Consider the following 12,438-nt stretch of genomic DNA (forward strand, 5'->3'; position numbering starts at 1 on the left):
CCCTAAAATTATTTTTTAGAATAATATTAGAAAAATGTCAAAAACTGATTAAAAATATAGAATAAAACTCTTAATATAAATTAAAAATATAAATAATAGATTATGTGCAAAAGATCAGCTATACAAAAACTACTCTCTGTCTGTTTCGCATATTTTGAAAACACATTTGACACTCTCTCTTGATCTGAATCTCTATAATAAGGATCTTAAAAAACATTAGTTTGGATTCAAAAGATTTAAAGATAATAATATATCACATATGTTGCATTCAGTTAATAAATGACAGAAGATACTGACAATCTTCTGTCATTTATTGATGGAATGACAGCATACTTTCATTGTATAAAAAGAAATCCAACAGGAATGTGTTATTACCATGGTTATTTGGAATCTTCTCAGAAATGGTTATGCAAGAAATAGACACATACAGAACATGTGAAGAAAACATAGTTTACAAAAAATACAGAAAATCCTTCTTTTGAAAGTTTTTCCATGAATTTTGTTTAGCTACTTTTACACAGAACTTACCTTTCTTATTATATGAGGGATATACACCCATTTAGATTTTCCAGCCAGATTAAATTTTCCTGAGAGCTTATTAGAATATAACTTTTGCCATGGGAGTTGCTTAGGTTTGTACTACATGAAAGACCTGAACTCAGCCCACAAGCCCATATATTTGTCTTTTATCAGTACACTTTAGGTTTCATTAGCTTGACTGATATTTCAAACTGTTTGATTCATATCAGAGAACAGGCAGAAATCTAATAGGACAAAAACCTGCTGTCCAACTGTAGCAAGCATCTCATGTCAGAAGTTATATTTTTCATAAGTGAACTCTTGATAGGTGCATATATAATTATTTAGAGCCAAAGGCTTCATTCTGGCAATAGTAAAACATGATAAATGATCAGCGTTCATTATAATAATTTATGGAGACAAACTACCATGTCAGAGTAATAAACCTCAATTAAAAATAAACCAGAACAATCATCTGATGTTTCAACCTTCATATCAAGTGCATAGTTCACATATACATGCCAGAATGAAGCCTTTGGCTCTTTATTTAGATAATTTACGTTACATTTTTCTATGTAACTATCACATATGCTGACTTACTTGCTAGGAACTGTTGACCCCCCCCCCCCGTTTTTCTTTTTTTTTAAAATGTTTTCTTTATATTTTGTAAATCTGAAGAAAACCATATTATTAAAGTGTTTTTCACTTAGTTATACAATAAATTACTATAAATTATATTTTTGGTTTAATCCTTTATCCAAGTGGAAACAAATAAAAATTTGCACATGAAGTAACATCATGGGCAAATTTCTGGGCTACTTGTGTATAGAGCCTAATGACTTCACATTGTCTGGGTAGTGGCCCTTCCCATAATGCATAGCATTACACGTGTGCATTGTAAGAATCTGTGAGAATGTGTGCATTGCATTGCATTATGAGTTTTTGACCTTTATTGAGGTCTCATCAGTGGGAGCCAGACCCAAGTAATACCAAGGGTGAAGTAATGCAGAAGTAAAAAAATTTTCACACATCTGTCTCTAATTTAAAGTATTCCAGTAATAAGGTGTGACACCTTTTTGCTATTTGTATATGGAAATATTACTTTTGCATTACTTCAACCTTTGTATCACTTCTGGGTCTGGCTCCCACTGATAAGACGTCAATAAAGGTCAAAACCTGTCTGGATAGTGGCTCTTCCCATAATGCATAGCATTATACATGTCTATAAGGATGTGTGCATTGCATTATGGGATACTAAGGCAATTAATGTGAAAGTAGCCCAGTCGTGATGTTATTTAACATGCAAATTTTTATTTGCTTCCACTTGGATAAAGGATTAAACCAAGAATATAATTTCTTAGCATCTTTAATTCATATTATTAAAATACTCTGGATGAGAGATAATTGTAACAATTTTTTTCTGTTTTATTTGATAAAGTAAATTATATTTTACTTGACAAAATTATATTCTTCCTTTAGCCAAGCATGAGCAAACAAAAAATTTGCATATGAAGTGTTTTCATGACTAACTTCAGGCACAAACTTTAGTTTTGCTCACTTTATTTTAGATTAACAAGAATATATGTTCTTGTCAAGTATAATTTACTTTTTTGATTTCCAGTATTTTTCATAATGCTTCTGTCCAAATTATATTTTAATATCATAATTTATGGCAATAAAACTAACAACAATTTACTTTTGTCTGAGTTAATTTTTCACAAAAATCATTCTCATTAATTTCCATGCTTGCAATCCTAAATTGAAAAATTACTGGTACATTTTAGGGTTAAAAAAAATCATAAGTACAAAAATTCCATAGGTACAATTCAGTGCTACAGATATGCATGATACTATCAGAATATATTTATATTATGAATTAAACTAGCCCTTGTTTACAGTTAATGAAAATTTATTCAATATCTGATAATGTTTTGAATCCATGGAAGATAATTGCTGACTTTTGTATAAAAGCCATATTGACCTTCCTTTCCACAGTTCTCTCCCCAACTGACAATTCCTACAAGATACCAAATTCTGTGCTTTTCTATTACAAAAGGGCCTCCACTGTCACCTTGACATGCATCACCAATTATTTGTTGAGTGAATCCAGCACAAAACATGTTATCTGTTACCTGAAAGATCATTTAAATTAAAGTGAGATTTCTAAATGTGAAACTAGATCTATGGATAAAGAAAGATAAAACAAAAAGCAAAGCATATAAAAACTGATATATGTACATTGTATAACAAGACACAGACTTTTTGGCTATTAATAAAAAATTAATTTCTCGACTTTTAGAGGGACCTTAGTAGTATGTAATAAATGATACATGAGGATCACAAGTCTTAGATTTAATTGTTCCATCATTCCATTATTGTGAATGAGCATCAAGTTTACCTGCAGTTAGTGAGCAGCACTCTTTTCTGGATGGTGGCCAGATATATCTATGTATGTAGGGGCTTCTTCAAGAAAAGTATATATGGTTTTATTTAAATTAAGGGGATATTAAATCCCACATTGTTTCAAAACCGATTAAGAAACTCAAAGATCGGAATCAAAGAGTTTCATGCCGAATATAGTAAACTATTAAAGTATCGGCAAATACTAGCTAAGCCAAAGCACGTAGTATAAACCAAGGCAACTCATAGCAAAGGAGGTGCCACCTTTGCTACGAGTTGCCCTAGTTTGTGCTACGTGCTTTGCTTACGCTAGTATTTGCCGATACTTTTATAGTTTACTATATTTGGCACGAAACTCTTTGATTCCGATCTTTGAGTTTCTTAATCGGTTTTGAAACAATGTGGGATTTAATATCCTCTTAATTTAAATAATGTTACATCGCCAAAGTGAAGCCTATTGGCTCTTTATATTTAAATAATTTAATGGGTGCACCTTTTTGACAACTCGTATAGAAAAGTATATAAGTTATTTTTGCTATACCCTTAGTATTAATTTGGTCTACCTACTCACTGATGAGACCTCAATAAAGGTCGAAACCAGTCTGGGTAGTGACCTCCCACACCATAATGCATAACATCTCCTAGGAGATGTGTTTTACATTATGGGAAATACTAAGAATAGTGATCAGATCTTTACCACCTTTGCTATGAGTTGTCCTAGTTTGTACTACATGCTTTAGCTTACGCTAGTATTCGCCAATACTTTTATAGCTAACTATATTCGGCATGAAACTCTTTGATTCCAATCTTTGAGTTTCTTATTTGGTTTTGAAACAACGTGGGATTTAATATCCCCTTAATTTAAATAATGTTACATCGGCGAAGTGAAGCCTATTGGCTCTTTATATTTAAGTATATATGATTGAAAATATGAGTGTGGCAGGACAAAGTGATGGAATGCATAAAGATGAGGATGAGAACAGGTGTGAATGGTCAGGATCAGCAAAACAGGAGTGGTCAAACTGAAGAGAGAGAGAGAGAGAGAGGATCAAAAATCTTAGATTTAGTCATTCCATTAGAGCAGGAGTCACAACCGGTGGGCCGCATGCGGCCCAAACGTGCATTTTTGGCAGCCCATAAAAGGTTGACCATACTTACATGGCATGTGTCCTGTATTTTGAATTATTTAAAGAATACATTTTATAATATGAATAATAAATTAAAAATAATTTTATACCTATACTTCATTATTATTATTATTATTCAGGCCTCCAAGGAGTCAAAAGACTCATCGAGGGAGGTCCTTCCTAAGACATAAAGTCTGTCAAGACTCATCGAGGGGAGGTCCCCCCCCTGAGAAACACAAAGTCTATCATACCACTCTTTAAACTCACTGACCGTTCTCGCTCCCACCACTCCATCAGGCAATGCATTCCACGGCTCAACCACCCTCCACACAAAGAAACCACTCCTTACCCTCTTGCTCACAGTTTCCTTTCGTAACTTCCAGGGATGGCCTCTTGTCATCACTCCTTCCCGCTGATCAACCAAGCGAAAGAACTCCCCAGTGTCAACCCTGTAACCACCTCTCAACAGTTTAAAAGTCTCAATCATATCACCACTCCTTCTTCTATCCACCAAACTCTGCAGTCCACATTCCCTCAGCCTATCCTTATAACTAACATTGTACAGTCCTGAAACCATCTTTCTCACCCGACTTTGTATCCTTTCCACAGTCAATTTATCCCATTCAAATTCTGGAGACCAAATCTGAGAACAACAGTCTAAGTGTGGTCTGATCAGAGACTTATACAACGGAATGATAACCCTTTTATCTCTGCAGGTCAGTGTCCTTCTCATAATAGCAGCAATCCTCTGTGTTACCTTCACCACCTTTGCAATATATCCCCTAAACTTCAGGTTTCTATCAATCATCAACCCCAGATCTCTTGTCTCCCCTACTTCCTCCAGTATAACTCCTCCCATAGAGTATGCAGCATCCCATCGATGTTTCCCAAACCTCAAGACCTTACATTTTGCTGCATTAAACTGACACCCCCCATTCATTTGCCCATCTATCTAGCTTATTTAAATCCTCTTGCAGGGCTACCACATCTGCACTATCACTAATAATCCTTCCCAGCTTCGCATCATCCGCAAACAACTGAATATCCCCCTGCCATCCACTGGCTATGTCATTGATATAAAGGTTAAACAATATAGGTCCTAGTACTGAGTCCTGTGGGACCCCCACTTGTAACCCTCTGCCTCCTGGAAACTGCTCCACCATACACTACTCTCTGATACCTATCAGACAGCCAATCCTGAATCCAGTTGACCAATCTGACATCCAGACCCATGTGCTGCAACTTAAATATCAGCTTATCATGTGGCACCCTGTCAAATGCCTTCGCCAAGTCTAAGAAAATTGCAGTATATGCCTTTCCCTCATCTAATGTTCTTGTAACTTTATTATAAAAGGCTAGCATATTGCTAAAGCAAGAACGTCCTTTCACAAATCCATGTTGATTCTCACAGATAACATTATCCTCATCTGCCCAATGCTGTATACAGTCCCTCACTACTTTCTCCAAGATCTTAACAACTACTGATGACACACAGACTGGTCTATAATTAGACACTTCCAGTCTGTTACCACCCTTATGCAATGGCACTATCTTACCTTCCTTCCATTCCCTGGGCACCTTTGCCAAAGCCAGACTTTCATTGAAAAGCCACGTTAAAGGTACTGTCAATTCCCTAGCACATTCTCTCAAAACTCGTGGTGAAATACCATCCAGGCCCACAGCTTTATTGACATCCAGAGTACTCAGTATCTGAAACACACTCTCCTCCTGTACCTCCAGACCTCGAACCAGTCCTATCCCTCTAGCATTAAAACTGACTCCTCTAGGATGAAATACTCCAATAAAGTGTTCATTGAACAATTCCACTATGTCCTCTGCATCAGTCACTCTATTCCCATTTTTATCCCACAATATCATTCTTCCACAGTCATTTCTCCTCCTACTGGCCACATAGCTAAAAAATTCCCTAGGATTTTCTTTGGATCTTAGGGCCAATCTCCTCTCATATTCCAGTTTTGCTTTCCTTACCACACTAGTCACTCTTCTGGCCTGTGTCTTATATTCCTCATGCATCTCTTCACCTGTCTCCTTATATCTCTTCCATAGCCTCTTTTTCGCATGCAATTCCTGTTTAATATTGTTTGTCATCCACTTTACTCCAAATTGCATCCTCTTCTTCACTCGTGGTATACAACTTACCATTGCTGATAACAAATATTCTTTCACAATTTCCCACGCACTGGTGATATCCCGGCCTTCCAATTCCTCCCTCCACGAAACTTCCCGAAGTTGACGTCTAAGACTATTATAATCACCTGCCTTATAATTCCACATAAGTTCCCGTCTCTTTGATACTCCTGCATGTCTATTCATTTTCCAAGTCAACACCATATGGTCACTCTCTCCAACTGGTGGGAGAGACGTCAACTCAGTTATTATCAACTCTTCTGATGCTATAACCAAATCCAAAACTTTTGAACCTCTTGTTCCCTCTGTTACATGTTGCCTAAGATATTTGTCCCTCAAGAATTCTAGAAATTCCATTCCCCTATTGCTACATGCATCTTCCTCTCTCCAATTTATACTACTGAAGTTAAAATCTCCCATAGCAATCATTCTTCTTGCCCTTGCCAAACTTAGCTGTCTAAACATCTCCTGGTCGCCATTCTCTGCTCCTGGGTCTGTAGCAACACCCCACTAAATATCCTGTCTTGCCTACCTCTACCTCACACCATACGCTCTCAAAATCATTTGTCTCACTTCCTTCTAAATTCTCCACTCTTAGAGGACATAGGTCATCACTTATCATAAGCAGTTCATATGCTTACCAGAATTACTTATCATATGCACACCAGAAGATTCCACATCTTCTGGTGTGCATATGTGAGGAACGGGTCCAATTTGATCCCTAAGTGCTTTAGACAATCTCTCCCACGATATGTCTGAATCAGAGGAAGGAGACAGGCATTCTTGTTCTCCCAATTGCAGAAGAATTGGGTTGTGATCCAATGACAGCTCTTTTAGTGATATAAGACTGTACTGTAGTTTAATGTCAAGGTTGAAGTAATGCAGAAGTCATATATATACCTCATATACAAGTAGACAAAAGGTGCTTGACCTTATTAATAAAAATCTCTGGATGAGAGAAAGATGTGGAAAGCTTTTTACCTTTGATATATTATATGTTAAAGATACCAAGAAATTTTATACTTGTTTTTAATCCTTATCCCAAGTAAGCAAAACAGTGATTTGCACGTGAAATATATTCACGTCTAAGCTACTTGTATATAGAGGCTAATGACTTCATATCACTTGCCTTAGTATGTATCCCATTATGCATGCCCGAAAGGGGCATGTATTAATAGTATTGTATAGTAGCTGTATTAATATTTTTTAGTTTTTAGTTGTTTTGCTTCGCACATTCCACATGGCTAGTTTTAATATGTCCGAGATTCCTTATATTCCTTTCTTTTATTAAGATTTCCTTTATCCTTACTTGATCATTCTCTATTGTTTCAGTCTGAGGAATTTTCCATTTCAAGCATCTGAGTTGTAAAAATTTTTTTACTTGGTAAGGTAACCAGCATTATGCAAAACTCCAACCTGGAGGACCAGAGTACCTCTCTTAGTCTGGCTGCTACCTCATGATCTGTGTAGCTAGGGAAGCCCTACCAGTAACTTAGCTACCACTGGCATAGCTCTTGAGGGCAAAAGTATAGACCAACCTCTTTAACATATGAACCACAATTCCAGATATACATATTAGCACTTTTGAAGCCTTATTACCTCTATATTATATATAGTCTTATTAGCTCTGTTATAAAGCAGAACAGTTTTATCTTCTTTCCACTCTTTTGGAACTTGGTCCAATGTAAGACTTGTGTTAAAAAGGTACATGTAAGCAGTGATATGTCATTAGGCTATACAGGTTATTAACACCAAGTTTACTCAGTTTCTCATATGCTTCCTGCTTACTCACCATCAGTTCACTTCCTGCTCACTCACCTTCCTCTTTTCCCACCACACTAAAGTTTACACAGTCACAAGGATAAAATACTTTTATGAATTGCTCATTTAATATGATAATATCAACTATATGATTTGCACTGGTTATCATTCTTCCATTTCCACCACCCAGTATCATCCTTCCATGATACTGGCTAAAAATACCTCTGGGATTTTTTTTTTTTTCTGCCTCATTAGCTAACTATTTCATATATTGCACTTTTGCTGCCCTTCCAGGTATGTCACCTTCTCACTTGTTCCTTGCATTTCTCAATCAACTGGTTATCACACTTCTCTTGTGCTGACTCCATAATGCTTTCTTCAGATAGCATGCCTCACCTCTTGATTTATCTATTTCACACACCTATTTTATTTAATCTCCTGTCCTTTGGCATATTTCAGTTCTTCTTATCAGCCAAATCATTGTTCTGAACCAAATCATTGTTTACTCCTCATATACACAGGCATCTCCATTGAGTCAGAAGACCCATCATGGTAATAACTGTTACTCGCACAATATTTATCATATTTTTCCTTAAACTCATTCAGTATCAAAGCACTTGAAACTATTGTAGCATTCGATTCCAATCAGTCATTCTCTATTCGAAAAATCTAGTCTTCATCCTTTACTAACCATACTCTTACAATTCCTTGAGGGGTGACTTCTTGTTCTTGCCCTGTTTGTCATGTATTAAAATAATCAACTCACATACATGCCTTCAACTTTCTTCATTGATGTTTTTTTTTTAATTACTTTTTAGATATAAAACATGGACTATACTTTTTTTGCTTTCTTTGTTTATATAAAAAAATCAGACATCACTAAATAGTGAACATTTTAGAATGGCCAGATACTACGACTTACTGTATCTTCAAATTCTTCTGAAATATATAAATTAATGACTGGCACAAGCAACTCTTAAATCCTTAACTTTTCTGTTCAAACAAGTATTTCCATATCTAAATTGATTTTTATTTTGCAATGCTCAAGCACATTATTTTTGATATTTATATTAATAAAGTTATAAATGTCCTGTTTTTTTTAATTTTTTTTTTCATATTACCTTATTGATGAAAACAACGAATATTATATGATATCTCCATAAAATCCAAGAACTCATCATTGGGAGGACACTCTCACCACACCACCCACTGTAAACACTGTGTAATCCACCATCTGCATATATAGATAGATCTATATATTGTGCCATCTTCTGCCCACTAATAGTATTTTTGTCCGTTAATTTATGTGCTCAGTAGCTGATTTATCTGTGCAGGATGAACAGCACGAGTTTCCCAGAGGGCAGGGGGGGGGGGGGGAATACCTTCCATATGAGATCTTTAATTGAAAAAATCCATATAAGAATTTCTCTGAATTTCTCTCTCATGATGAAAATCAAATTCAGATCTTTTCTAATCAAAGGATTCATTATCCCATCATTTTTTTCCAACCGTCTTATGGAGTTTGAATGAAAGAAATAATCATTGTGAAATAAAAAATGTTGTATATGAAAGTGACTTGGGGAAGGAATGACAAAGAATATAATAATTAAAAGTTTATTTAATCTAAAATATATGAAAAAAATATATAAATAAAACCTTTTTTCTTTTACATTTTATTCTGCTATTTATAATTATTCTTGTAATAATAAACTAAAATTATTACTAATAATTTTAAATAAAAGAATACTTAAGTTGGATTAATGATCTTATCAGTCCTACTATGGACTAAATACTTAATCTCTTACCATATAGTTTGTTGAGTGAATGCATGTTTTTTGATCCACTATCGGAATCCTTATTTCTTGTAAGTATTTTGGCTTAGGTCCACTGTGTCCCAATTTTCCCCATCCAGTTACAGTGCCAAGTTGAGCCTGTGATGACTTAAAAATACTACTGGAAAATTCTTGCTCTCCAAGACACGTTGGAATAATTAAATCACTGAAGGCAACATGCTGTTCAAGTCGTAAAAGAGCAATATCATTATCCAGGGTATTAATATCGAAATGTGGATGAATAACTGGCTCTTGTATGGTTGTGACAACTTCTCCTATTTCTGAGCTTGCTTTCTGGTTATGTCTTCCAAGTTTAATTAGTACTGTCTTCCAGTTAACTTTAAGTGGATTTAGACAGTGAGCAGCTGTTAGTATCCATCGTTCATTGAGTAGAGAGCCACCACAAAATGAGCCATACTGTGAATTCCATAGCATTACCTAATTGGAATATAAATATTCTTAACTGAATTTTCTGAAAGGCAAGGCAAAACACAAATGAATAAAATGAGGTAGATATTTTTAATTGCACTGATGCACTATATAAAAACAACACAGTTATAATTATATTATTACTAGAATTGCACAATCAATTTAAATATGTCCTATTAATGTGTTAGTTCCAGTGGCCTGCCTACCTGTCACAGCCACTTAATTTGAATTTTGATAGACATAATTTATGCTATTCTATGTGAGAGCAGTTGCAGGAAGACATTTTGTCACCTCATTCCAATAAAAAGCTTTTTAAATATCATTTGAACTTGGATTTTTCCGAAAAAAAAAACAAAACTATCTCACTACTGACTGCACCACAGAGCTACTAGATAAATATATGTAGAACTTTTCATTGCATCTATAATTAGAGGTTCCACCTGTATCTGGAAGTTGGAGTATTCCATTTTTGATCCCCCCCCCTCTCTCTGTAGAAATGGAAAAACGATGATAAGTTAATGCTTTGTCTTGAATAGTTAAAACAACAACAACAACAAAATAATAATATTACATAGTTTAATTTCTGTCAATAGGTACTTGTGAAAAAAAAAGCATTACAGTATTATTTTAAATGTAATACAAACAACTCACCAGCATGCTGAAGACACTCCACATGCAAACTTTATTGCTTATGCTTGAATAAAAGATTGAACAAGAATAGAATTTCTTGGTGAGTTTAACTCTTTTAGATTTTTTCTATACATGGCATATCAGTACTTTTTATGGGTTCAGTAAGCTTAAGCCCAGAGAGGAAATAGATGTTGACCTGCAGCTGCTTATATTTTTACAATTTTACAAAAAAAAAAAAAATGGGCAGAAGGATTCTGGAAAAAAAAAAAAAAGAAAGAAAAAGAAAAAAAAAAAAAGTTTGAAAAGTTGCCAATAGGGGAATATAATGCTGTTGTAGCCCAGGTAGCCAAAAATTTGCATAAAATGAAGTTGAACACCTGTTTTTCTGGCATAAGAGCTATAACGCAAATCAAAAACTTCACAAATGCATTTGAAATCTGACAGTCATGTTCAATATTTGCCTCACTTTATTGCACTGTTACTTGTAAAGTTATTTTACCTTAACAAGTGCAAAGCATCAGCAGTTCTTCATGAGTTAAAAACCTTCCAGAACTTGTGTAATGGTCCTCTATCAGCTAACAGTTAGATTGATGATTCAGAAGTTGGAGAAACAGGATCTTTGGAAGTTCAACCTGGCAGAGGATGAAAACTAGTGCCACCATGGGTAATTGAAAAGTTGCCACTGCAAATGTTGACATATCACACGAAAATGCTGCTGGTAGTAGCAAATCCCATGGAGCAGCATGACCATTGGATATGCCTTATTCCACAGTATGGGAAGTCTTGTGCAAAATTATTGCATTTTATCCCTACAAGATTAACTGTGTACAGCAGCTGCTACACGATGATTAGTGGCTTACATATGCTCTGATATTTCTGATAAGACTGGAAGTCAACGATTCTTGGCCTTGGAAAATTCTGTAGAGAGATGAGGAGTATTTTTATCTGAATGAGACTGTAAATATCCAAATTTGCTGAATTTGAAATCTGAATCACCCGATTTGCTCCAGGAACTCCCATTACATTCACCGAAATTACAGTTTGGTATGGCTTCACAGCAGATTTTATAATAGGACCATTCTTCATTTTTTGAGGACATCACTCCAACAGTACTAGCAATTTGTTCCATTACCACAAGGAAATATTGCGATATGCTGAACAGTTTTGTCATTCTGCAACCTCAGCAATGACAATGTCTGGACAAGACCATTTTTATTCAAGATTGAGCACCTCCCCACATTGCCCAACTGGTACAGCAGTTTCTATAGCATCACTTCACAGAAGAAAGAGTGATTAGTCATTTATTTCCAGTTGCATGTCCACCTCACATCCCTAATATTATTCCATGCAATTTTTGATTGTGGGGTTACCTGAAGGCCTATATCTATTGTGGCAGAATCTCAAACTTTTCAGACTTAAAGGACAATATATCATGAACTGTGACGACATTCCTTCAGACATGTTATGTTTGGCTGTTGAGAATGCTGTGTATCAGATGCAATTTCTGGTCCACAAGAATGGTGACCATGTTGAACCAGATTCCCAAGTCCTTTTTCACTGAACTAAATGTGCTCAAGTTGTGCAACAAATTT

General features: G+C 35.3%; 1 protein-coding gene across 3 annotated transcripts in view; it reads right to left on the reverse strand.

Moving 5' to 3' along the window:
* Positions 1-2,162: 2,162 nt before the first annotated feature.
* LOC150106547 (mannan-binding lectin serine protease 1-like) overlaps positions 2,163-12,438 on the reverse strand; it is a 320,574-nt gene continuing 310,298 nt past the window's right edge. For all 3 annotated transcript variants that reach the window (XM_090393193.1, XM_090393192.1, XM_090393194.1), the window contains 2 exons: positions 9,761-10,225; positions 2,163-2,651 (listed from right to left, as the gene is read on the reverse strand). In XM_090393193.1, coding sequence (XP_090249319.1) covers positions 2,433-2,651; positions 9,761-10,225 — 684 coding nt within the window. In that variant the 3' untranslated portion in view covers positions 2,163-2,432. The remainder of the gene's footprint in view (positions 2,652-9,760; positions 10,226-12,438) is intronic.

This window comes from Typopeltis vanoorti, chromosome 5 (assembly GCF_054136105.1).
Source record: "Typopeltis vanoorti isolate ZY-2024b chromosome 5, IOZ_Tvanoo_1.0, whole genome shotgun sequence".
Taxonomy (NCBI): domain Eukaryota; kingdom Metazoa; phylum Arthropoda; class Arachnida; order Uropygi; family Thelyphonidae; genus Typopeltis; species Typopeltis vanoorti.